The 26,305-nt window shown below is 40.4% G+C and overlaps 1 protein-coding gene across 13 annotated transcripts in view; it reads left to right on the forward strand.

Moving 5' to 3' along the window:
• Positions 1–26,305, forward strand: part of LOC101468517 (discs large homolog 1-like protein) — a 112,651-nt gene that overhangs the window by 80,665 nt on the left and 5,681 nt on the right. For 11 of the 13 annotated variants that reach the window (XM_004562104.2, XM_076876219.1, XM_004562105.2 and 8 more), the window contains 7 exons: positions 11,307–11,421; positions 18,303–18,485; positions 21,026–21,089; positions 23,321–23,336; positions 24,921–24,962; positions 25,330–25,380; positions 26,122–26,223. In XM_004562104.2, the coding sequence (XP_004562161.1) occupies positions 11,307–11,421; positions 18,303–18,485; positions 21,026–21,089; positions 23,321–23,336; positions 24,921–24,962; positions 25,330–25,380; positions 26,122–26,223 (573 nt within the window). Of the gene's footprint in view, positions 1–6,978; positions 7,284–11,306; positions 11,422–18,302; positions 18,486–21,025; positions 21,090–23,320; positions 23,337–24,920; positions 24,963–25,329; positions 25,381–26,121; positions 26,224–26,305 lie in introns of those variants that run through there. The other 2 variants (XM_012922115.2, XM_076876218.1) reach the window with 2 other exon arrangements.

Consider the following 26,305-nt stretch of genomic DNA (forward strand, 5'->3'; position numbering starts at 1 on the left):
CTAAGAGAGGAAGAGGCTAAAATAACGGTGAGAAAACTGGAGCAACTGTAACTATAAACCGATCAGGCTAATTTCCAGTCATCTTTGACATGTTTGCTAATACCCTGCTGATACACAACTAACCAGTGATCAGTATGGTTCAAAAGTATGTTGGCTTATATTCGACCAGCTCTGCCTTGGCATTTGGTCTCTCATTAGATAACATTATCATCAGTTAACCAGGCTTACATGCTGCTCTGTATCTTAATCTAAAACAATCAGTAGAAGAACACCATTGTGTCTCTGTGTCGTGACTCTCCTATACACCTCATTAGTGACTCTCGACTGAAATTTTATATCAAACCTTCTGTCCATGCTGGGCTTTGGTCAGCAGTGTGTGTGTGTGTGTCCATCTGAGGTCCGTGTTAGTCCCATTCCTGTGGCGATGGCCAGCAGTGCTTCGTCTGTTTCACAAACACTCTTCCTGCCAATGGGAGAAGAACTCATAACGACCTCCACCAGGAGAGGAAGAGAGTGTCTGTGTGCAGGTCTCCTTCTGTTATTTATATTAAATATGTTGGGCACTGTAGCCAAACGCAGCACAGCGATACCCCAAACTGAACTGTTCTGTGTGTGTGTGTGTGTGTGTGTGTGTGTGTGTGTGTGTGTGTGTGTGTGAGAGGGAGAGAGAGAGAAAGAGATTTGGTTCAAGCTGATGCACCAGATATGGATCTGTGTTTATTTGAAGTACAGCAGATGGAGCGTGTTTGTCTGAAGTCTTCCTGCTGCATTAATATTGTTGGCATCTGTCATGTTGTTTTAGGGTGTTTGAAGTCATTTCATATGTACACTCACTGCCAGGTGAGACTGTAGAACCAGCCGATGTCTGCAGTAACTTCATAACGATGGTGACTGCAATAATGATTTTGTAAGATCTCATTTCAGAGTAAACTTGACGTGCTTTGTGTGGCATTTGCAGGAGATAATAGGAGCATAAGATTTACAGTTGTGTGTGTTATTATGCACTCAGTGTTTGTAATTAATGGCACCGGTAACAAGGTATGAGTGGAGAAAATTGATTCTGTTCTCAAAATGTTGTAAGTCATTGTAAAAATCTTCTATCATCTTTTGAGAAAAAGAGAAACAAGATTATGTTGCACACACTCACTGCGTACTCACAGTTACACAGTGGGATGAATTGTACACTCTCCTATCTATGAGATTGTTTGTTCCTATTATTTTTAATTTATATATAAGATCACTTTGTAATGATCTGAAAGCCTACATTACCCATATGGCAACTTGACTGTGGACAGGTGATATAAGTAGCAGCTATCAGGCTACAGAGGAATTATTTTCACTTCTGCAATCTCCATGCAACCATTTATCACCCCTTTACTAAAGTGAAGTCATCCTAATGACTTTGTATCCAATGTTCCTGTCGATGAGTACACAAAGCCTATAATTTATCAGTTGTAAACATTTTTACATTTGTTTTATATTTTTGAATATAGAAATTTCATCAAACTTAACAATGTTTTACAACAAAGTTTAACAACAATGTTTAACAACTATGTATAAATCTATTATTTCCTTTACAATTTTGCATTTGTTGTCATGGATCGCTGTGTGGCAGGCAGGATGAGGACCCAATCGCAAAAACTCACGGACTCAAGGGATAAACTCAAAATGCAGCTTTATTGCTGACAAAAGATAATAGGAAAACTAAACTGGGAAAAACTAACATAAAGTTCACCAGGAAACACAGGGGGAATCACACACAGCATGAGGGAGAACGCGACGCCGAACAGAGGGAGACGCAGACAGAAATACACAGAGGGTTAACGAGGAAAGTGGGAACACACGGGGAACACAGCTGACACAGATAACCATAACGAGACAGGGCGGGGTGAACATAACACTGACGGGAGACAGGCAGAGTCAAACAGGAAGTACAGAGGTTCAAACAGGAGGAGAGAGAGCACGGGGAAAACACAGACATAACGGGCTGAGGAAGACATGGAATAAAACACGAGGGCTCACAGTTACACAGGGGCACACAGGAGGTAACCAAATAAGGAACATCTTAACAGAAGAACCTAGGAACCAAGGCATGACTAGGGGATGAAATACAAAACATACAAAAACTGAGAATACCGGGCCCACATGGCCCGGGACCATGACATTTGTAGGACAGTCCCAATCAAAAATGGCAAAAAATCGTATTTTGAATGATTGGATCTTAACAAGGTTCCAAGTAGAGCTTCAACATGCAACAAGAATAAATGGGAGTAGGACAAAACATTTTTTGAGCATGTAATTTATTTAAAACAATACTTAAACTGAAACAGGCTGTTTTACAGCTGATTGGAATTTAAGACCACGTGCCTTTAAAAGGCCAAATGTGTGCAAAAATGTAGATTCATTGTCATTTTCTGTCAGGTAGTCACACTGTTATGATGTTCTCGCCATCGCTGCTGAGGTGGGACGCAGTAAGACAGTCATTTGGAATTTCTTAAGTGATCCTGAGGGTTATGGAAGAAAAACGTCAAGTGTAAGAGACAAAAAACTTCACCAACACTGAGCCAGAGGATCCAATTGGGTGTCTGTTAAGACACTGGACGATCCTCGACCCAAATTAAGGCGTTACTGGTCCTGACTGCAGCCCCATAACCATCAGACGGCATCTGAGACTGAAGGGCTTCAAAAACCAAAAATGTCTTCAAAGGCCTCGTCTACTTGAACACCACAGAACCGACCGTTTGGACTTTGCAAGAGAGCACCAAACATGGGGCATTAAATGGTGGAAGAAAGTTTTATTCTCTGATGAGAGAAAATGTAGCCTTGATGGTCCTGATGTTTACTGGCATGACAAGAAGATCCCGCTGGAGATGTTTTCTACATGCCACAGTGGAGGGTGCGCCATAATGGTCAGGGGTACTTTTTCCTTCAGTGGGACAATGGAGCTTCAGGAGGTGCAGGGGCATCAAATGGCTGCTGGCTATGTCCAGATGTTGCAGAGAGCATCCCTCATGACTGAGGGCCCTGGTCTGTGTGGTAACAGCTGGGTTTTTCAACAGGACAATGCTAATGTATGCAATGCCTGCAGGACAGGGGACTTCTTCCAGGAAAATAACATCACTCTTTTGGACCATTGTGCGTGTTCCCCTGATCTAAATCCAACTGAGAACCTTTGCGAATGGATGGCAAGAGAAGTTTACAAAAATGGACAACAGTTCCAGGCAGTAGATGTCCTTCATGTGGCCGTCTTAAGCTTTTAGAGAGATGTTCCCACTCACCTCATGGAAACACTTGCATCAAGCATGCTGCAACGAGTTTTTGAAGTGATGAACAGTAACGGTGGAGCTAATCATTACTGAGTTCCTGTTTGGAACTTTGATTTCCGTTTTTTAGGGGTTAACTGTTTTTTTGGAGGTGTGGTCTTAAACTTTCGATCAGCTGTAAAAGAGCCTATTTCAGTTCAAGCGTTGTTTTCAATAAATTGCATGCTCAAAATAAGGTTTTTTTCTCACTCCCGTTTCTTCTTGCTGCATGTTGAAGCTTGACATGGAACCTTATTAAGATCCAACCGTGCAAAATATAACTTTTTGTCATTTTCAAGTGGTCTTAAACTTTTGATCGGGACTGCATTCACATAATGGTCATTTGTAGTTGTCCTGAAGTTCAGTATTGTTTTTTCATGTTCCTCTCCAGCCACAAAAGGCTTTCTGTTACCTATATTCAGCTCTCGGTGTATAGAAAACACAGTGTAACCACTGTTAGACATTTTCCTTTGTATTTTCAAGACCTAATTCCACTGTGACTCCTTGAATGTAATCTTTAAACTCAACAACATTTTTGAGTCAGTTGCTTAGTGCTAAAAGATTCGAACCATGATTGTTTGGAGTCAGATTGCCTGTCACCAAGCACCTTGTGCAGCCACTTTGAGATCCAAACTTGTGGCACATTCAACTTCTGAGCAACAACTAGTTGCAATCAGTCGCCAAATGTGAAAAGATGAGGTGTAATCACTTGGAAACAACTGATCATTAACCATTACCGAGGCATTAAAATGTGCAAAGGTTTCACAATGAATTTTCAGTTACATACCATTTCTTTTCCAAAGTTGGCTGTTATTAGCGAACAGTAATATGTAATAAGCTGAAAAGACCATTGGCTCATGCTCAAAACAACAAAGCTTTAATACATAGCGAAACAATAAACTGGGAATTTGAGCTGAAGTTTCACGGCTTCATTTCTGTTTTTAAGTATCCAGTACAACTGTTGATTGGAAAAAAACACGATGTTTGGTTAAAACAATGTTGAGTCGCTGTGCTGACCTTCAAGCTCGATCTTCTCTGTGCCATTAAGTTTCCTGATGTGGGAATACAAATGCCTGCAGGTTGACAGCAGTGTTAGTCACTGGGATTACACACGACTGTCAGAGACACACAGTCACACACATAAACACTCACACGTGACCCACACAGCTAGTGTCTGTCAGCAGTAATACTGAGGTGATGTACAGAGGATTATCCTCACTTCTGTTAGTGTGCTTATTGCACTTTGCGTGCGTTTGTGTGTGTCGTGCACAACTTGTTACATAGAAGATTAACAGTAGCTCCATCACGGGGGCTTTCAAATACAGTGCTGCTGGATTTTCTTCTGCTGAACACCCAAAGTAAAGGACGTTACTTTTTTTTTCTAACTCTGTATATTAGCCCCCTCTTTCCTCTTTTGCTTCCTTTCTTTCCTCTTCCTTTTTTCGCTTTCCTTCCTCTCCACCTGTCACCTCCTCCTGTCTTCCCCAGTGTTACTGAAGTCTGTGGTAATGGTCTGACTCTCAACCCACGATGTGTGATTTGGGGGATTTGAGTTGTCACTTGTAACAGGAAGGCGACTGATTTAGGATTTGGAGTGTGTCTCTTCGTCACTTTGAGACACATTTTTTCACTTCCAGCTTTTGACATTTAAACTTAAATCAGTACATCAAGACATTTTTGTCTTAAATTGCTTTAGTTACGTTATTCTTCTATGCCTCTCCTGCAATCTGATCACTTAATCAATACCAATGTAGATTGCTGAGCTATTGTTTTAATTATAGATGAGCCTCTTGCAGCACTGCTATTTTTGGAGCCAGGGCTTATTGTAGACGTATAAAGCAGGCTTATAACGTGAAGAATTTGGATTGGGGTTTTATTTTGTATGTGTGTGGGGTTTTTTTTTTTAATTCAGCTAATGAACCAAGAAGAGGTCTGTGTCCACTACTGGAGTTGTGGGAGGTTGCAGCCTTTCCCAGCTGACACTGGGGTTATCGGAGGAGTAGATCCTGGGCAGGTTGTTGGTGCATAACAGGGTAACGAAGAGAGGCAGACAACTACTAACGTTCACATCCAAACCCACAGCCAATTTAGACTCACCAAGTTACTGTGGGCACCCGAAGAAACCCATGCAAGCACAGCAAGAACCTGCAAATTATTTACGTCCTTGGACAAATTCAGTTTCTGAAGAATTTTAAAAATGAGTGAAAAAGAGTCAAATTGAAGCAGTTCAGTGCAGTTTTCTCGTTATGTGTTTAGTATGTGTTTCCTTCTTTTTTGGGGGCATAATTTAATGGTACATTATTTAAATAAATGTTTGCGAGCTAGCAGTCCTCTTCATTGTTTTTGTTACTATAAGCTTCTCTTCTTTCAGTATGTGGAGCAGTGCTGAACTGGCAACAAGGAGGTGTATTGTCTGCATGATGCAAGTATGCAATGGTCTGCTGATTAAATTATTTCTCCATAGTGCTGCAAGTGGAAACAAGAAACCCTCGGGAAACATTTAAATGTACAAGAAAAATCCAATGATGACATAAACAGTGGAAAAAAACTGCATATATGATCCATGCTTCTTCCCGTGGGACATAAAAACTGAAGGGAAAAGTATGTATATTCATTTAATGAATGAGGATCAACCCTTTGAGAGATATTGTCCTTTTTCTTAGGGGTTCACTCGTGGCAGTTATTCACAATTAGGGCGGTCTCTTTCCTCTGTTAAAGGAAAGGGTGATCTGAAAGGAGAATGTATTGGTGCAATGCACACAATCCTAATGATGTGAAATGCCTATCTCTAGCGGTTTTGTGTTGGATAGCACTGAAGCTGCACAATGCAGGGAAAGGCCTCTGCCAGCTGCTCAATGGAGTAACAATGCTCCTCTAGAGAGAGCAGAGGAGAGGAGAGGAGAGGAGAGGAGGGAACACAAGCCATTAGTCTCTGCCATCATCATCTTTCCCCCCACTGCCTCTGCCTCCTAGTTTCCTCACCTTCTACTTACCTTTTATCCAGCTCCACATTATCCCTGTATATTATATACCTGTGTCTGTCTTGTTCTTAATCTGTTAATGCTACACTGCGGTGATCTGTGTTGGCAGTTAAATGCCGATGATATGAAACCCACATGATTTCTGTTTGTCTACAGAAAATTGTAGCACAACCTGTTCACTTTTACATGGGAATATTGTTATAATCTTTAAGATTTCTTAGAAGCCAAACACATGCAAGAAAGAACCGTCCCAACTGTGGAAGTGGGGAAAGTGAGACAGATGGAGGCGCAGACAAATCATGCAGCGCAGAAAGAGTTTAATTGCGTATACTTATTAAGACAAATGATAGTGTCTCATTTTTTATGTGACTGCTATACAAAATGAAAAGAAAATCCATTTAAGAGCTATGAATTGACCTCTTAGTTAAACTTCCCAAAAATCAATATTCAGAATGCTTGGTCAAGCTTTACCATGTGTGTGTGTGTGGCTTGTAGACTGATTCCCTGGGCCAAAGTAGGGCAGGAGAGCCTGGCATTGACTCAGCTTTCTGCATGAGTGACCTGAGGAAACAGTGTGTGTGTGTGTGGGTGGGTGTGCTAGCTGCTGTCAAAGAGGGGGAGGAGCAAAATGAACGCACCAGCGAACGGGAGATGGAGCAAGAGTGGAGTGTAGTAGAGACAGAGAGAGAGAGAAAGAGTTAGCATCTGTTGTTTCTCTGGCAGCTGAGCCGCACTGGACCGATTTTACGCACACATATTTTTTCCCCACTCCACCACACGTTGCTACATACCTACGTAGACACACATTCGCATCTTTCCTCTCCTGCTCTCTCCTGTGCTGCATCCAACGTGGAACGGGCTCCCTCTCTTTCTCTCTATCCTTTTCCTCTCATTCACGTCTCAGGACTCTAAGCTTCAAACCTCGCTCTCCCTGGCTTAGACACTGATCTGAGAGCCCCTGTGACGGTATCACATCGCGGACGGTGTCTGCCAGCAGCCTGTGAGTACAGCAAGAGTGGGAGAAGCGATTTACTTCTTTACATCTCGCCTCTGGTAACAACCTAACAGCTGTTTCTGGGTAACATTGTTGGGAGGCGTTAATGGATAAATGTCTGAGACTCTAACACTGTGTTATCCATCTTGTGGCCACTGATACAGCAGTGACATGTTAGCTTCTGTGTAGATGGCTAGCAAGTTTTGATGCCGATAACTTCTCCCACTTTCAGCACTTCTGTTTTTTTTCTGTGCTGTGCTGCTTTTGCTCTTTCACTAAACTGGACTTTAAAGAATGATCAGGATTTCAGCTCCCACTTTAACTGCATCAGCATTAGCTTGGGTCTGAAAACAAAAGAAGATCAGAGCTGCATCCTTGGCAGCACAGGCTTTGTCTTTGCATTCAAGATCAGGAGTTAATAGAACCGATATCTTAGCTGCAGCACAGTCTTTGTTGCATAGATCAGAAAGAAGAGGAAAAGCGTATCTCTGTAGCTTTACAGTAGCTCTGTCTTTGTTTATATTGATTCATAAACTGCTTTCATTCTTTGTTTTATGAACAGATTTTTATTCTGCTGCATTACATCTTTTCTGCTTCTTCTCCCCCTTTGCCTTTTCTCTCCTTTCTGTTCTTCTTTTCCTGCCTCCTTCCCTGACTTTTCTCTCTCTCTTGCTCTTGATCCTGTGTTGTATAGATTCACTTTGTGTTTACAGTCAGTTGCCGAGGATGTGAAAGTTTTTCGTCTGGTCCGTCAAGCTGAAACTGAGAAAAATACATATGTTAATCCACCAATTCGTGAGGGATTACTGCTGATTTCGGTCTAAATCTGAAAAAGCCAGACTGGGGTTGCCAATGAAAAATATGTAAGATTAAAGGAATAAATTAACACATGTATTTCAGCAAAAGGCTCTTGAGTTTCATCTTTTTTGGAAAGATGGAGGCAGTTTGCTATTTTCTTTTTTAGATTATTCAAACATGTCATTTAATGGAGACATCAAATGCAGCAATTCAGTCATCCTCGGAGGGAAATATCCTAATCAGAAACAATATATTACGGCTCTATTTTCTTTTTTCTTGCTTTTTTATCTGTGGAAAAATCAAAAGCTAATTGCAGATCATGTTGCTCGTTTCACGTGGCTTCCAGCTCTTTCAGCGCTGTTTAGTTGTTCGTGTCAGTGTGTCAGTCTAATGAGAGCTTTGTGGGGATATCAGCTCATATCTGGGAAAGAAGAAGCAGGAGACACTGCAGGTTTCGGATCAGCGTGTGTGTGTGTGTGTGTGTGTGTGTGTGTGTGTGTGTTCATGACCGTGTGTACCTAGAGAATGATTGAATTACTCAGGGTTAATTAGATTCTGTAGTCCACAGCAATGGTTCAGATACACACATACGCACACTCACTCACAGGGACATCCTTCAGAGGGGCTTTTTCAGGCTTATTGCCTGCGGCGTTGTCATCCGTGTATTAGTTGAGATATTTTCTGGGAAGCTGTGTGGTGCTAAGCAGAGTAGAAGACAGTCAGGAAGGATTTATTACACATTTCTGCTGCTTGTTCAGCCACTCCGGATCAAAATACTGCCGTTTGCGGCAGCTTGCTAAAGGTTAAAACTATGTACTTTATTGCTAGAGGAAGTGTGTCCAGATATTGTCGAAGCCATCATTGCACATCAGCTGAAATACTTGTGTTTCCACTTTGTGTATACCGCAAAATACTTTAGCTTATAAATAAAGAGGCTGAATGACATTTTAATGGCCACTGAAATATCGGGTGAGACGGTAAAGTGTTTTTGCTGCATCTAGCAGAAGGACACTAAAGCACGAGGCAGCTGTGCTGAGTGTTTGAGCAAATCAGTGCACTTTGCATTGATTGGCCGATCGGTCGGCCTCGCGCAATTTACTTCATGCCATTCAAGGGAGATGAGTATACAATTGTTCCCAGCAATTAAACTAAAAATGCTGTTTGGAAATTCAGCAATGTATTTACGGGTCCGCACAGGTTTACTAAGAAAAACTGCATGCTGTGTAATTGCATTTGCAACTGTGGTGCTGAATGGCGAGGATGTGAGTGCAAACAACTCAGCCGTTTTCCCATCCAATACGTCAATGTCATTTTACTTTGGGCTCCAGTATTGTGTGCCTCTTGCAGATCTGTAACATTTCAGCCAAGGAGTAAATAAAAAGTTAATAACTCCATGAAAACGCTGCACCAGTGATGCTGTGTCACACCACTACTGAGCGGCCGGAACGTCACTATGTGAAATCGTTGTGCATGTATAATGGAGCTCCTCAGTGCAGACTCACCCATTTTCCACCTACGTCTAGCCCTAATATGTCCCACTGCTCTCTGTGTCAGCACTGGTCTGAGTCACATGAGCTTATGGTATCATTCCAGTTCATCTCCCAAAGAAACTCACTTTAAACATTTTTTGTGGTCAAACTTTACATGAATGATAAGCTGAAGAATGTGTTTAGATCTTTTTATGCGAGGAAAAAAAAGGACAGAATGAGTGTGAAGTGCTGCCCACATCCCAGAGTGGTTCATGCGGGCCTAGGGCTATTTTCCCAGTTTGAGAAACAATTAACCAGTCTGGGTTTAGTGTGCATTATTAAGATTGAGAATTTCAATTTAGTTAGTCTGCTACCTAGAAACATTTGGAAAGGCTGAGTATGATATGGCAAATTAAAAACAATGTCTCGCCACTTGCCAGCCATCTGAAGTTCTCCCGACACATCTTTTAACAGTTATTTCAGAGTGTTATCTTTAATTTCAGTGGTCACTGGAGGCACATGAGCTTGCCTGTTACAAAATGATAAAAACTGCATAAAAAGTTTGCTGACTTTGCTCCAAATTGAGAGCCGTATCTCTCTCTCTTTTAATGTTTCCGTTGGTACTCTAAGCTTAGGCGGTAGAGCAGGTGATCTAATAGTCGGATGGTCGTTCGATCGCTCGCTGCTATGTATGTGTAATGTGTGATAGTGATGTATGTCATCACTTTCACACTCAGATAGCAGCATCCTATCTCAATTCTGAATATAATCGTGGCAAGTTATTAATCTTGGCCTGACAGATCCGGTGGTCTTTGTCCTTTACCTGGACAAGAGACTCTTTTCTTTCTTTCTTCTTTAACATTAAGTTTATTAGAAGTCTTTTTTACCAGTTCAGTCTCTGTCTCTCTTATGGAATATAACATGCATCTTAGTTTTTCATCCCAGCATCTTTTCAGAAAGGTCTGGCTTCCACCTCAGATGCTGTTGCTTCGCTTTCTTCAGTCTCTCTTGTAAAACATCTCTAGGCAAGCATATTTCCTTACGTGGAAAAATCAGGGGCTGTGGCGTTGTCTGGATTAAAAAAGAAGCGTGAAAAATGCATTTTCCACGATTTGATTTCAATTATTTTGCTTCCTTAACATCCACTAAGTGGTAAGAACAGTATTGCGCATGTGTCATGAATCCAACTGTAAGTTTGCAAGTGCACTTATTTCTTTGTATATGTGGCCCTTTAAAAGGATTCAGTTGTTTTCAGTTGCACTGTATGGCACGTTTATCTATTTAGGTCTGAGTCATTTTGCATCTACGTGGAGTTTAAAGCACACTGTGCACGCACGACTGTAAATGTATGTGTTGATGACGATATTAACATGGATCGGGTCTGATGTAACAGGAGTTAACATTCACATCAAACAGACTGTTAGATTATGGCTGTAGAGAATCCGTTGATAACTCAGACTGTGCGTGTGCTTGTCTGGGAGAGCAGTGTGTTTGCAGCTGAGTGGAGTAACTCAGCACAGAGGGAATCCTTTCTGATCTTGAATGCAGGGGAAAAAAAACAAACCCTACTTTCTGTAGTTGTCGTCACAACTCAACTACTTGCTGCCGCCATTTGTAAAAATGTGTTTTTCCAGTTTGTTCTCGCTCTGTTCTTTTCTTTGATGAAAAACATAAACCATATTTTGTTTAAATAAAAAGGTAAGGTTTGTTATCTCAAGCCCAATAGGTCTAACAACGTTACTGTGTGTCTCTTTGTGTGTAGAGTACAGTCGTTTCGAGGCAAAGATCCATGACCTGAGGGAACAGATGATGACCAGCAGTGTCAGCTCCAGCTCCACGTCTCTCCGCTCCACACAGAAGCGCACACTTTACGTCAGGTACAACACAACACACGCGCGCACACACACACAGGGCAGACAGAGGTGACTGATTATCCAGTGTTCATCAATGTGGCACAATCATTCGAGGACCTTATCTCAGCTGTCTACTGTGTGAGGTTATCACATCTGAAATCACAATTAGACGTGTGTGTGGCACAGGGTCACACTCACACATCCACCAGCCTGCCACCTCTGTGAGCGTCCTTCTGTCCTCGTGTCATTCTTGTCCTTGCCCGCCCGATTCCTGGGTTCCGTCTTTAGAGCCCAGAAGCGGTTTCAGCCGGAAACCAGCTCCACTTTTTGATGTCCTTTCTTCACAAGAATCACAGTCTTTGAAATATTGATTAAAACGCTGGGTCGCTGGGTCCACATAAGTCACATTGGAGCTCTTGGAAGATCAATCACATGGAAAGCAAAGACAGGAAAAGCAGCTCTAATGGCAACACTAAATGAGGCTTTAGGAAGACAAGCACTTTCTTTTAGGTTACTTCAGTTAAGCAGAAAAAGCACCAGAGAAGGTGGTCAAAGAACAAATCTGTGGGTATCTATTTGACTTTTGGATTAAAAAAGCGATGCTTTCTCTAATCATGGCAAGAGATGTCAAAGAAAGAGAAGGCACAATCAATCTTTGTGCATTTCAGTAGGCTGTGCCACTGGCTGATTAAAGACCAAGCGTAACATTATAATGAACATCTTCCAGCTGAAATGTCATTGAATGTTGCTCTCTCCTGTATATTTATCATGTCATATCATATTTGTCACTTAGAACAATTCAAGCTTTCAATATTAAAGAGTTTGATCTCAGGATCAGGAAGAAGAACCTTTTAACTGGCACAAAAAAGCAGAACTGTTAAAAAGGTTGGATGGTTTTCATGTTTATAAATGTTTTTCCATGTCTTTCTTAATCTACTAACTCATGTCTGTCAAGTTTTACAATTTTCTTTTGATACAAACAGTAAAATATCCTGCACCTCTGTATTTTTCATGTAATTTTTAGCTCAGTTGAAAAAAAAAAAGAAACGCAAAATTGAGTGCATTCTAGACGAAAGGAATATCTGACTTGAGCTGTGTGCAAGTGACCTGAAAGGAAAGAGTGGGTGCAGCTGGGATGAATGTCACCTTCAATAACGCACTCTCTCTCCGCCGAACACGCACATTCTGATCAGACGGAGAGAAAGAGCGTTGCGTCAGAGTCTAAACTTGGAGCTACAGGCCAAAGGTCGCAGTCAGCTATCGGGGAGCTGTAGACCAATAAATCAAAAAGATTTATCCCACTGACTGATCGTCTGCTTCATCTGACTGAGAAACAGGCTGATTGATCCCCTTTCTATTTAATTATAAAACCCTTTAAGTTTGCTTTTCTCGGTTTTTATTTCATAAAAAATTGATTCCTTACAGCAAGATGCTAGAGGACTCTTGATGCTTCTGCCTCAAATCCCCCCTCATTAAAACAAATCCTCATACTGAACTATATATCCAGTGGCTCATTATCAGGAAACATGGCATTGCAGCTGTTTGACATCATGTTTGTTAAATTTTTAAGTAGTTAGCCGCAGGCATGATTATCATTAGCATAAATTAAGCGTGCCCCCATCCACTGTTTTCATTTGGCTCAGGCTAAAAGTGAGGAGAAATGTCCACTGCTCACTTGATTAAATGATTAGAAGCCTGCATTAGAATGTCTTCTACCAGAGTGCACCTAAATTAAATTCTGCTGTGGAGAAAAACTTTTAACTATGTCTGAGGGGACTGGCCACCATCCATTTAGGGGGCTCTTTCTCAACAAAGTTAACACGAATGAAACTGAGAGTCTGCTGCATGTTGCTGCTTTAACGAGGCATCGGCCAAGCAGTGCTTCTTAACATTTCCTAATTATCCTTGAACCCAAAGTACAGATAAGGCTGATGTCATTAATCACGAGTCTGTAAGAGTTTAGTTTTAACCTGATAATAGTGTCGTAAGAAATGACATCACAGTTCACCGTGACATGTGAATGACACAAATCACACTTTCACTGTACAAAACCCCAAAGTTACAGACGTTATATGCATGTTTCCATAAGAATTATCATAATACATATTTTAAGCCACCACCTCGTCAGTGTTAACGGCAATCTTCCCCCAACTCTTTTCAAAATCAGGATCTTTCACGGTTGCAGACAGTAATGTAATAACCCCTCCAACAGCCCACGTAAAGCATAAATCAATGTCGTGCAAGAACTTCCTATATCTGGACACTGCCCAGAAGTGACCAATCAAATTGCACTGTGAGACTGGCAGCTGATTGGTCGAGCTGAGGATGTCGGCGCATGACAGATGGCTTTGTGTGTGCGTGTGGGCTGCTGCCGTGTGTACTTGTGTGTGTATACAGGATCTGTGTGTGCATAAATGTTGTGTGTAAAAGACAGGCTAACCTTTCGTCAGAGGAAATGTCACTGAAACAAAGTGACACACTGTATGTGCAGCTGGGCCTTGCATAAAAGGTGAGCATGTGTCCTCTCCTCCATTCTTCTTCTTTCCTGCCTCATTTTACATTCACACCATTATGGTCTATTTTAAACACAGCCTATGGTTCAGTAGCATTGTAATTGTATATCTCACTGCGGAAAGGCTCAGGGGTTGCTGCAGTAAAAAGATGATGTCCTGTCTTCATTGAAGGTATAGAGTTTATTTTAAATGTCTGAATCCTTCGTTGGCTTTTTTATTGTTTTATTTTTGTATATTAGAAAGATTCTCAGTCAGCTGTCACCTGTCGGTGTCCATATACTATATAAAGATCATTTTATTCTTGCTTTGGTCTGAATGTGTGCACTGAAAAATCAGAGCTGTGTCTGCTGAACTGAGTCCTGCTGCAAGCATTTTAAAATGCTGCAGCAAGTCCTGAAACCGAGTGTTATAGTTTCAAAGTTTAGTTTATTTTATGGCTTTTTTCAACCTAATATAGTGACATTTAATGTTAGAATTCATTTTCTGCTGAAGGCTGTGGGAAGGGGAGTTGTATGGTTGTATATGTTACAAAGCCCTAAGGCAAATTTTGTGTTTTAGGCTGTACAAACGTTGGAATAATGTACGCTCAGGACCAGTTATGCAAATAGTTTTTTACTACCACCCCAGTAACTCCGGTGACCAGACGTTCATATATTTTAAAGTGAATCTCAACATAAGATCTGATTTTTTGTGTCAAAATGGAGAAAGTCAAAAGTATTTCTGATAATCTGAGAGATCTGTGAGTATCATTTAAACATTCAATTCAGTTTTATTTATATAGCTCCAGATCACAGTGAGAGTTGCCTCAAGGAGCTCTGTATTGTAACGCGGAGACAATAATATGAGAGAAAAACAGGAACAATCAGAGGATCATCTATGAGCAAACACTTGGCCACAGTGGGAAGGTAAAACTCCCTTTTAACAGAGGAAACCTCCATCATAAGCAGGCTCAGAGAGGGACGGGTGTTTGCCACGAGCCGTTGGGGGAGAGGGGAGGAAGACAAATACACTGTGGAAGAGAACCAGAGGTTAATAATAACTCGTGATTAAATGCGGAGAATAAACACACGCACAATGAAAACAGGTGAGTGAAGAAGAAACACTCAGGGAGGGTTCAGGCTCACCTGATCTAGCCCTATATGCTTTATCAGAAAGTGAAGTCTAATCTTAAAAGTAGAGATGACGTACCTTTTCTTTTGATGTTTTAAAGAAGAGGGGCCTGAAAGCTGAAGGCTCTGCCCCCTAGTCGACTTTAAAATATCTTAGGAACTACAAATAAGCCAGCACCCTGACAGAAAAGTGTTTTATTGTAGTGATATGGCACTAAGAGGTCTTTAAGTTAAGATGGGGCCTGATTATTCAAGACCTGTATGTGAGGAGGATTTGATTCAGGATTTAACTGGGAACCAATGAAGAGAATCTAATATGTTAGAAATATACTCTTTTTGACCCACTCCCTTGGTGGTCTGGGGCGGCTTGGAGCTGTGGGGAGCTCTGCTGGGTACCAGACGGGTATTGGGCACCTGGAGCCCTGGGGCCCTGATCTCAGTTCGTACTGGGGTGTTTGGCCTCTGGCAGGGTCAGCTGCCCATCGCCTCTGGGCTTCTGGGACTCCCGCAGATATCACTGAGATCTGTGGCCTTAGGTCTTCCGTAGTCTTGGGGGACTGCGGAAGATTCTGTTCTCCCAGATCCATCTCTGTGTGCCTCCGGCTCCTGGGGGGAGTTGCTGCAGCTTTCCACCCTCATTTTTAAGTGCATTTCATGACAAAGACACACTCACACTCACAATCGACACTCTCGCTTTCTCTCTCACACTCGTACACACACACACACACACACACACACACACACACACACACACACACACACACACAAACACACACACACACCCCACAAGAAGATTGTTGATTTATGTACCTGTGCATTTTCGAATGTTTGTGCTGCAGGTGTTGTATGTTTGTTTTTCTTACAGATGCGGCAGTTGCCGATGCATTATGCATTTCTATTTGTATTACGCCTTCCACTACACACCCGCCCCCACCCCTTTTTTTTCTCCCCTGACTCTCCTGCCTTAGACATTGTCATACTATATTCCACAAATAATGTAAAACTTGAAATGACACAAATAGAAATGAAGAAATAAACAGATAAACTCTGAAAAAAGGGGATTATTTAAAAAAACAAACAACAATGTGCTCTCATTCTACTTCCTCAGCATCAACATACAGTGCATGCCTGTTAGGGAACATGACTGAGGCTGTTACATGTGCTGCTGTAATGTCAGTTAGATGGTAAGCTGTTCTCTCTTAGCTTTGTGCTGCAGAATGTTAATGTCTGTTATCACAAGCGTGCAGTTAATGTTGTGTGATGTTGTGTACCGCTAATCTACATGTGAATGGGGGTTTACTTTAATTTGGCTGTTTCGCCTATGACAGCAGTGTCACACAGCCGTTTTCACCTCTGGAAATAATATGCACATGTGCAGTAATTCTATATGAGTATTCATTGGAAAGTTAAACTGCAGTGCTCTTTGGACAAAAGGCTGCTGGCTATGCAAAATCTCTAACACAATGGGTGTGCGTTTCTTTTACAGACTGGTTACAGTAATTCATGTGTGCTTCCCCACTGGACAAATTCCTCAGAGGAATTCAAATGAATGTAATACTGAGAACAGGTCATTGATTTTAGGCACACGGGCACACAATTTAGGCAATAATCGGATTGCTGTACAAAAATAGCATTTACATGTTATGTAATGTTGAAAATGTCCACAGGTTAACACACACACTGTGCTATAATTGCAGTCTGTTAGGTGGCTACACGCTGCAGTAATTAAATGTGTGTCCCTTCCCTCGAGTAATTAGATTTCAAAGGTTCTCATGTACAAATAAACTGAGTGTAATTGATAACCTGTAACTGATTTAACAGAATTATATTTACATAGCTGCGACTTTAATAACTCTGCACACCATCCATCATTGTAACTTGGTGGCTGCAAAATTAGGCGGGATGTGTTTTTTATTGTATGTTATATTTTCTGCTTCTTGTTGCAGCAAATATCCACTAATTTAAAAAAGTACTTTATGTTTACAGCTTGTGATGTTCATCTACCTTGTCATGCCATTTAGAATACCTGACTTTCCTTTGACTTTATGGGAACATATCTAAATATCTCACTGTACAGTAGCTCCCATTACAACAGATCTATAGGCTGCATGTGGTCTACTAAAATCATTTTTTAAACACTTTTGTAGAGTTTCTTCTGATTTTTCCTACAAAGATCAAAATGAGTTCATGCTTATCATAAATATAATAGTGAGTGGTCAGTTTCTATACTTCCATAACCTATCATGACCACAGCTTAGCATTAAAAAATATGACTGCCTGTAAAAATGTTTATACAGAGGTTTATATAATTATACGTCTATAATAAGTGGTTGTCTTGCAGTAAATATCAAGTATCACAGCATCGTGCTACCATCATTGTCACAGGCAACATATTGTGTTTGATGATTACTGTACACAGTTTAAACCGGCTTCAGGTTTAATCTAATCTAATTATCGCTGTCACCAACAGAGCAGCTTAACTAAAGCTTTTGTGCTGTTGCAGCTAATCAGCGTCACCCTGAACACTTTAGTGAATTCACCTGCAATCCTTCTGCCCTGCTCGCAGTCCTGGTAGACAGCGCCTGTTAACTTATATTACAGTAATACTAATGCAGGCTGTCAGTTTTTAGCCTCCACCTAAAATTAAAGCACTCAAGTCTTTTCTTTTATCATCTTGATGTATCGTTAAAAAAGCACGAAGTGCTGTGTTTTTGTACAAATGTCAGGCTCTCTGTTGGCCTGTCTGTGTCTACCTCTCTGTCTAATTTTCTTCTGTTTCTCCTTCTCTGTCTCTGTTCTGTTTTATTGATGAAGGCAGTAGGGACTTTAGGGGATGTTGGTTATTTCAGCTCTACTTCCTTTGCACACACACACACACACACACACACACACGCTGGCCTACTTTCCCAGGTCTTTTCCCTCTGGATGGGTTTGCATCTCTGTGGTCACAGAGACGGACTACTGCACACACATACACAGTGACACTCACACAGACAGATGTGCACAACTTCAGACACATACGCGGTGCCATGTGCTCCAAGACAAGGTCATAAATTAGTAATTAAAAAAATAATTTGTTGTGTAGAAAAACAGTTCTCAGCTGTTTTTCATCTTGTATTTATTCCAGCACGTCTTTCTATCTGTTTAGAGAAAAGAAATCTAGTTTCAAACTTCAAAATGAAATGTATATGTCATCAACTAACCTGTCCTCCAGCAGAATGGCTTGTCGCGCTGAAGCTGAGCGTGTAACTGCATGCGTCATTTGTTTTCTGTCCCCCTGCAGGGCCTTGTTTGACTATGATGGAAGTGCTTCGGATCTGAGCGCGCCCAATCAGGCCCTGCCCTTTCATTTTGGGGATATCCTCCACGTGAGCAGCGCCAGCGAAGAGGAGTGGTGGCCCGCCCGTCACCTCAGCCCCCCGCCCCCAAACTGCCCGGAAGTCGGGGTCATCCCCAGCCGCCGGAGGTCAGAGTTCAAAGGGTTTCAGATGGGAGTGGGTGGATGGTTTTATTGATTTTTGTTTTATTAACTAAAGTAGAAGCGTTAAAGTCAAGTCCGCCCATTCCCTCAAATCTAGTTTTGAGTTGTTGCTATCAGCTAAAAATGTTCACATTTGAATCTTTGTTCAATACAAATATTGAATGATAACTTTTACACTTATATTTTCTTTCTGTTCATCTGTTAGAAATCTGAATCTGACTCTTTTCAGAAGGCTTTAAAATGAAGTATTATTAAGTTTTTCACACATACAGATTAAATCAAATGAAAACAGTCCAGACCAAAATGAGCGTCAGTGTGGTCTTCAGTCATTTCATTAGGATGAGGATTATTATAATACAAGTCTGTCCAGGCTTATTGTGATAGGCCACTATACAGCAGACCCTGGAGTCAACCATAAACCTTCACAAAATTAAATTAGAAAACTAAGAAGACTAATAAGAAAACAAACAAATGTGTTCGTCCACAGTGTTTGTTCACATTGGCACCTTTCCATGAGGAATATCAAGGTGGAAGACTGTGTATCTTCTTTTCATGATTTACTAAATGGGTTTTTCTTTTATTTGTTTGTTGTGGCTCAAAATAAAAAAGACAGAGAAAAAAATCTACTTAGTTTCAATGTGTCATCCCATTCTGACTTAATTTGACGCTGGATTTCAGCTCCGTGCTGTTTAAAATACAGACAGCTTGGCAGCTGTTTCCTGGGGACAGCATCCGTGGTCGGAGATTCATTTTCAAATTAGCTTCAGTCTTTACACCAGAGTGTCGTTTTTGTGTTGACTCATATCACTGCGAGCATCATCATTACGAAGAATCTGCTGAATGTAATCCTGTGGCGGAAATATATGCCAACTTTCCTTCCTTCTACCTTCTCCACTTGTTTCGCCCTGGACGAGGTGACAGACAGATGTTAGATTTCTGAGGTGCAAGGAGAAGACAATTTAAGACGAGTCGTTTTACCATCCGTGACACAGAGGGAGGCGATGACCAGGGGCAGAGGGATGTGGAAAGTGATGGGGTGTAAGGAAGGAAAGTGAAGGAGTGTTAGAGAGGAAAGAAGAACAGCATTCAAGGTGGCAAGGAAGAGTAGGAGTGAGTGAAATGAGCAGATTGTCACATATGGGTTTGACAGAGAGGTATTAATAGACTGAGGTGTTAAAGCAGAGGCTTGAGCATTAGGGCTACGTAGATAACTGTGTTATAGTTTAAAAAAACAGCCTAGAAACAGAAGTAATAGAAATTCATATATTACAGGCTGTAGTTTGAAAATTGTTAAAGATGTTAGAATATGTCTGCCAGAGATTTAGATTTTACAATTTATCTGTCTGCAGGATATTAAAAATGATAAGCTGGATTATGCGCTATTAGCATTAGTGTTATGATGAAAGGTAATTATTAAAGTTCAGTCAGTCTTTTAATGTAAGCTGTGTTCAGCCTCTGATATAACTGTATTCAATCATCCCTCCTGCTGCTCTCCTCTCTTCTTTTCCATGGAGGTCTCTTTATTCTACTCCTCTTTAACTTCGACTCCTTTTCCTCTCGTCTGCTGCTTTTCTTCTTTTTTTAATCTTGCTTCTTCTCCTCTTTCTGCTCACCTGCTCTGTTTTTTTCCTCATGCCTTTTTCCGAGGACATTTTTTAGAGATAAAGTTAATTGTAAGCATGCTCTTATAAAGATGTCAGCATTCAAAGAACAGGATAACCCAGAATATATCTTTAGTTATCATTGCGATGTTCTTTTTTATTCACTACGTTATTGCTGGTTTGTCAATGACAGTTGTCGAGCTGTTTACAGACATCAGGGGGCTAAAAGCTGTATTACATAAGACTTTTTACAAAGACACATCTGGCTTTTTTAAATTAAAAAAGAAAGCTAAGCAGCAGAGAAACAGGTCCCAGAGATTCAGCTTATTTGAAATTCTAGAGTTGGATGTGATCGCCAGCAGGAAATGGTCCTGCACAGGAAGTGACAAAGCTAAATTTAAACACAGGAGACAAAAATGTCCCCACAGCAGGAGCAAGTGAAACCTTCACAGGGAGGAAATGCCTTCTACACCCGAGTATGCTGGGGTGTTTCGATGCCGTCTCGGTCTTTTATTCCTTTGCACCTGTTTTAAGGTGATCACAGCCCATTTAGATTAATGGACACGACCATGCAATCAGCTCTTCGCTGTCAACTTACATAACATCTGGATAAGTGCACAAAATTCCCTCTGCTTCCTCTCAGTGCTATTTTAAACCCCCGTAATCTCATACTGATGCTTAAAGATATACAGTTTCAACATTCCAATAAAGTAAGCTGCAAAATTACTTTTCAGATGAAACAATATTTTGTGGCTTTGTTCGAATCATTCTTTCAGATCCATAACAACCTGAGACACTCGTTGTGACGTTAAATTAGTTTTACAGTTTCAGGGTGTTAATTGAGCTGATTCGCTGTTCATATTTTTTTCATCCTCTCTCTGCATGCCTCCTAACGTTTGCACCTGTCTTTTGCTTTATTCACAGGGCAGAAAAGAAGGAGAGGTCGAGGTTAAAGACAGTCAGAGTGAGCAGGTCTCAGGACAGATCAGTGAGTATGAATGTTTGTCATAAATCTTAAAACTCAAACCAGTTCTCAAACCAGTATACTTTAATTCAAGGTGTTGAACATAACAGTAAAATGTCAAAAGAAGTAAAAAGCAAAGCTTGAGCTCTTTACTGTTTTGAAAAAACATGACATTAAATGTCTTATTTTAATTTTTTTCTTACTTTGAGCAGTAAGGTGGATATTGTGTTGGTTTAAGAACTGTAGGTCAGATGAAACAAAGCAGTTGGTTGGTTGTTTTCTGACAGTTGGTAGATTGACAGCTGAAGGTAGACACCACCAAAATATGATGGGGTTTTTTTGTTGTTTGTTTTTTAAATGATTAATTGAATCTGATTACAGAGAAGGCACAACGTCAGGCTGTACTTGTGTTAAATATTTTGTGCGCAGGGTAATTGCAGAGAAAGTACGGTTACGCTGTAACCTTGGTTCTCTGAGTGAGAGACTCTCTCCACATATTCCATATGTGGGGGGGGTCATACCCCGAACTTATGTAACGGAGTGGAGAGATAGTCTCCATATGACAGAGAATGGTTTTCTCTCTAAAGGCTTCAGCAACATTTGAAGCACAAACAGCAACTTTATCATGCTGTTATAAGGTCACATGTGTGAGCTTAAAATAGTACAGATGTGTAGAGTGTCAGTAAACATCTAAAAGCTATTTTGTGCTCCACTACAGGCAGGCTCAATCGAGAGGCACAACAGCTTGTTATTTCCTCCAGTCGCATCAAACATTTGCTTTTACTCTCACGAGACAACACCTATATCTAGTGGATATAACAATCACAATGATTTTCTGTTGGTAGTGTTGATAGAAGCAGCGTGATGCTATTTTGATGTGATAAAATCCACAAAGAAAGGAGGCTGGGTGTTAAAACAACAAAATTAAAGTCATCTGATTGCCTGCTGTGTTCGAACAACAATCTATGGTTTCTTCAAACCACAGCAATGTTAAACTTGGCATTTTTACCGAAAACCATGACTTTATCGCAAAACTACATGAGGGATTGCTATTCCTGAACTTTACCAAAACTCAATAAGGACTGTTATTGCTCATTTCCAGCTGATTCATTTTATTCCAGGACTTAAAGGAAATTTTCAGAATGCAAAGCAAAAAAAAAAAAGGCTGTAACTAAAGCTGCTTCAGGCTGAGGTCAGCTGTGTCACTATTTAAACCTTTGGTCATGATTAATGCAAACATCTAAAATTTCCAACAGTACACACCTATCGTAGCTATAACAGATAATAAGGGGAAGTGCAACAACAGCTGAAACTGATTGCTGGATTGATTAGTAAATGACAGAGACAATAAAGGTCGCTTTTCAGAGAGAGCTACAGGCAATCATGAGTGCTACTGTTGCTGATATCGATTTAGTTTAACCTTGTGTTATTTGATAGGTTGTCTGTTTATGAACAATGAACAATTTTTCTGGCATCTGGCATTACTTTAATAAAGTTTAAGTTCTTAATTGGCACTAGAATTAAAAAATCTATTCTTTATGGAGCCTTTAAATCGCATTTGATTTGTAGTTCAGTCAGTGACTGGGTTGGCTGCATTGCCCCTGTTAGTGACAGCCACACCACCTGTTAGTAGATAAAGAATTGCAGGGGGAAACCTTAATTCAAAGTCAAACTACAGAGAGAGTGGCAGCTTTCTCTCCATTTTTTAATTAGATATTTGTGACGTAGAAAAGTTTCAGTCTGAGTTCATAGGTGAGGCAACAATGTGACTTTATTCACACTTTACACAGTGTGATGCTGAGCACAGGTTTAACACATGCTGTTGATATCACCGTGTTGTCAGCGCACACTCTCACCCTTCTTCTGTTTTCTTCACACTGTTTGAATCAGCAACGCTGCAATCAGCAGCTCCGTGTGGTGAAGAGATGATAATTAAAAATTGCGAAGCATGCACACACACACACACACACACACACACACACACACACACACACACACACACACACACACACACACACACACACACACACACACACCCTGCTGCACTAACACTGTAATTATTCTTGCTCTCTAAAACTTTGGGTATATGCGTTCGCAGTAGAGAGCTCAAAGCTTTCAAATAGGCTTCTGTTGATAATAGTCAAGATACTCCTGGAATAATTTTCAATATGATAATTAATTGTGTCTTTACCACCACCCCCTCCCACCCCCACCCCCCCCTCTCTGTCTCTCTCCGTCTCTCTTTGTCTTTGTAGGATCAGGATGATAAAGGTAGGTATTCTCTCTCTCAGCGACACCTGCTGGTCAGCACATATGATTCCACCTTTTCTCAAACCTGACCAGACCTAAACTCTGTTAAGTTTCCAGTTGGAGGAGAAGTAATAGGGTGCAATTAAATATAGAGTTCATTACACACCTAACATACAAAGTCTGGAGCAGTACTCCAAAAACCAGTTGTTCAGTACAAGTCTACCTTAAAGTAAGTCGTCCTTAAAATTTACTTTACAAAGTTAAAAAAAAGTGTCAACTTTGGAATAAGTTATGTTCAGCTAAATGTCCAAATGTGCATTTGCACAGAAGAGGTCTGGATTGTTTTACTTTTATGCATCAAGAAGGCGCATTTAAATGTCCAGTATGAATATTTACAGCAAGTAAAAGCTATTAGAAAATTAATACTGGCATCTGAAATGTGGAACTTGCCCATATTTGATGGTTCTTGATAATAAAGGTTTGTGTTAATTTCCAAAAGCTACAACATTGATAATTTAGTTAGAGTCTATAAATAAGCACAGACAGGCTCCCTCAGAAAAAGTGCAAGACAACTTAAAATATGCATGGTAATCTCCTGAATTTTTTATTCAATTTAATTGCCCATTAAATTGCTCAATCTCTAAACTTTTCTAGCTTCGTCATGAGTTAGCTGTGAAACTATTGCACATCATTTTCTAACCCTCAAACGAGCAGAGCGAACTAAACGGGCTCATTGGAGTCTGTTATGCCTCCTTATAGTTTATAGGGAAATATTTTTTTAAATAGCTCTCTTATCATGACAGATATTTGTAAGATTGTTGGGACTGCTTTTTTAATATTTTACGCTCTTTATCTTATAGTATGAAGCTATTTGAAGTGACTGTTGTTGTGAATTGGTGCTGTACACATTGAATTAGTAAGATAAAATAATCAGCGTTCTAATTCGGTCATGGTTTTCATTATTTTTTATGCTAAAAAACGAAAATGTACAAACATAATTGAGATATTATTTGTGTTTTACTTATTACATTACAAAATGTCTTTGTTTCAGTAATGCTAGAAAAAAACCCTTTTTTTTCTTTTGTTACTTAAAACACAAATTGCAAAATCAAATCAAAAAAGCAAAATATTAAAAAATCACTAATTTACACAAATATATATAACACCATGTGTGTACTAGTCTGTGTTTAATTTGCAGATGTAAGGAAAGAAGTCAATTTATACGTAGATATAGATCCTGCTCAAAGGTGCCCTTACAATAGCCCCATTTAATCTGAGACATTGGAAAAACAGTTTTGGAGTAAACCTTAGAAATTGCCCTTTATTATATCAGAAAAAATGCAACTGGTGTACAGTTTGACTGAGTTCTCTGAGCATTGTTGTACTTTTCCTTGTGTATTAAGCAGTAGATGTTATAATTGAGATATTACAGTGAAACACACATATAGAAACTGGATGGATGGAATTCTGTTTTGAAAAGTGAAACCACGACAGTGAATGCAAGTTTGTACATGTGTTTACATATGTGTGTGTGTGTTGTATGTGTGTTCATATATATATGTGTGTGTGTGTGTGTGTTGACTCTGACCTGTCTTGTCCTTCCAGAGCTGGTATACTCTGGCACCAGTGATAATGAGAGTAGTTCCTGTAAGTCTAGCCCCTCCTCTGTCCCCTCTCTCTCTCTCTCTCTCTCTCCTAAATGTACTTTTCTTCTTCACTCTGTTCTTGATCTTTTAAACTTTGCCTCTCAGTTCATCACCTGCTTGATGTAGCTGCTGGGCTGTAGGTTTTCCTCTGTGTGTGCTTGTGGGTGTGTCACGCGTAATTGTGTGCTATGGTTTACTTTAGTTTTACGTGCATGTCTTTGTGTGTACAGTTTACATTTCTCTGCTTCTGCAGCCTGCTTTTCCAGAGCTGTTGAAGAACTCTTTTTCCAAAAGTAGAAATCAGGGCATGATATGTTGTCAAGTGTTGGTCCTTTTAATGTGTCCTTCATTTGTGTTTGTTTAAACAGCCGGTCAGGAGGAGATCCTTCTCACCTACCAGCCTGTCATGCAGCATGAAGGTCAGTGGCTTCCCTTTCCTCCTCGGTTTGTTGTTGTTTTTCATGTGTGTTAGCTTAGCTTATGTAGGTAAATTAAAGTGCTTCTCTACTCAAAACTGTGTTTCAATCTTTATCATTTCTCATTGGAAAGAATTTGTCATTTTGACAGGGAAATTGTGTTGAAAGTGCTCGCTGTGTTTGTTTAGTGTTTACCTGCAAACAGCATTTTTGAAGCGAATCCGAGGCCGTTGCAAAAAAATCTAAAACTTCAAACCATTTAAATCAGTTGATGTAGCTTTAAGAATCAACACATCTTAGACAATGTATTACTAAAGCAGAGTACTTTGTAACATCTTTAAACATGCCTGGGGGAAGTAATTAATTGAGTTTGTAAGAATTCATTATTTTAGAAAAAAAACAGTCGACCGGTAGTTGGAGAACCTTTCTGTAGCTTGCTTAAATCCCACTGAAGCAGCGGTGGGTCAGTCATTACAAACTTCCTAGCTGTATTAAATAAATCATCTGGAGCAAGCTGCATTAAAATTTTTATAGATTTTAGGGTCCTCTTGATGCACGCTTTCCAGTTTTTTTTTCTTTTGAGTGAGGTGACTTAAGGTAAAAATGACTGATTTCAGACAGGCAGCGTTAAAGGGCTGGTATAAGTTTTTTAAAACTGTGAATCCTTCAAAGACACTCCAGAGGAGTGGATTTTACACGTTGACGGAACCTGTTTTTTTTTTTTTTTTTTTTGTCAATTCTCAGTTAATTACACACGGCCAGTCATCGTGCTTGGACCAATGAAAGATCGGGTTAACGATGACCTCATCTCCGAGTTCCCTGACAAGTTTGGCTCCTGCGTCCCACGTGAGTGCCTTTAGTTCATTATAAATCCCAGTAGAAACCTGCAACAGTTACTGGAGCTTTGCAAACCTTATGACCTTGAGGC

The sequence above is a fragment of the Maylandia zebra genome, linkage group LG17 (genome assembly GCF_041146795.1).
Source record: "Maylandia zebra isolate NMK-2024a linkage group LG17, Mzebra_GT3a, whole genome shotgun sequence".
Lineage (NCBI taxonomy): Eukaryota > Metazoa > Chordata > Actinopteri > Cichliformes > Cichlidae > Maylandia > Maylandia zebra.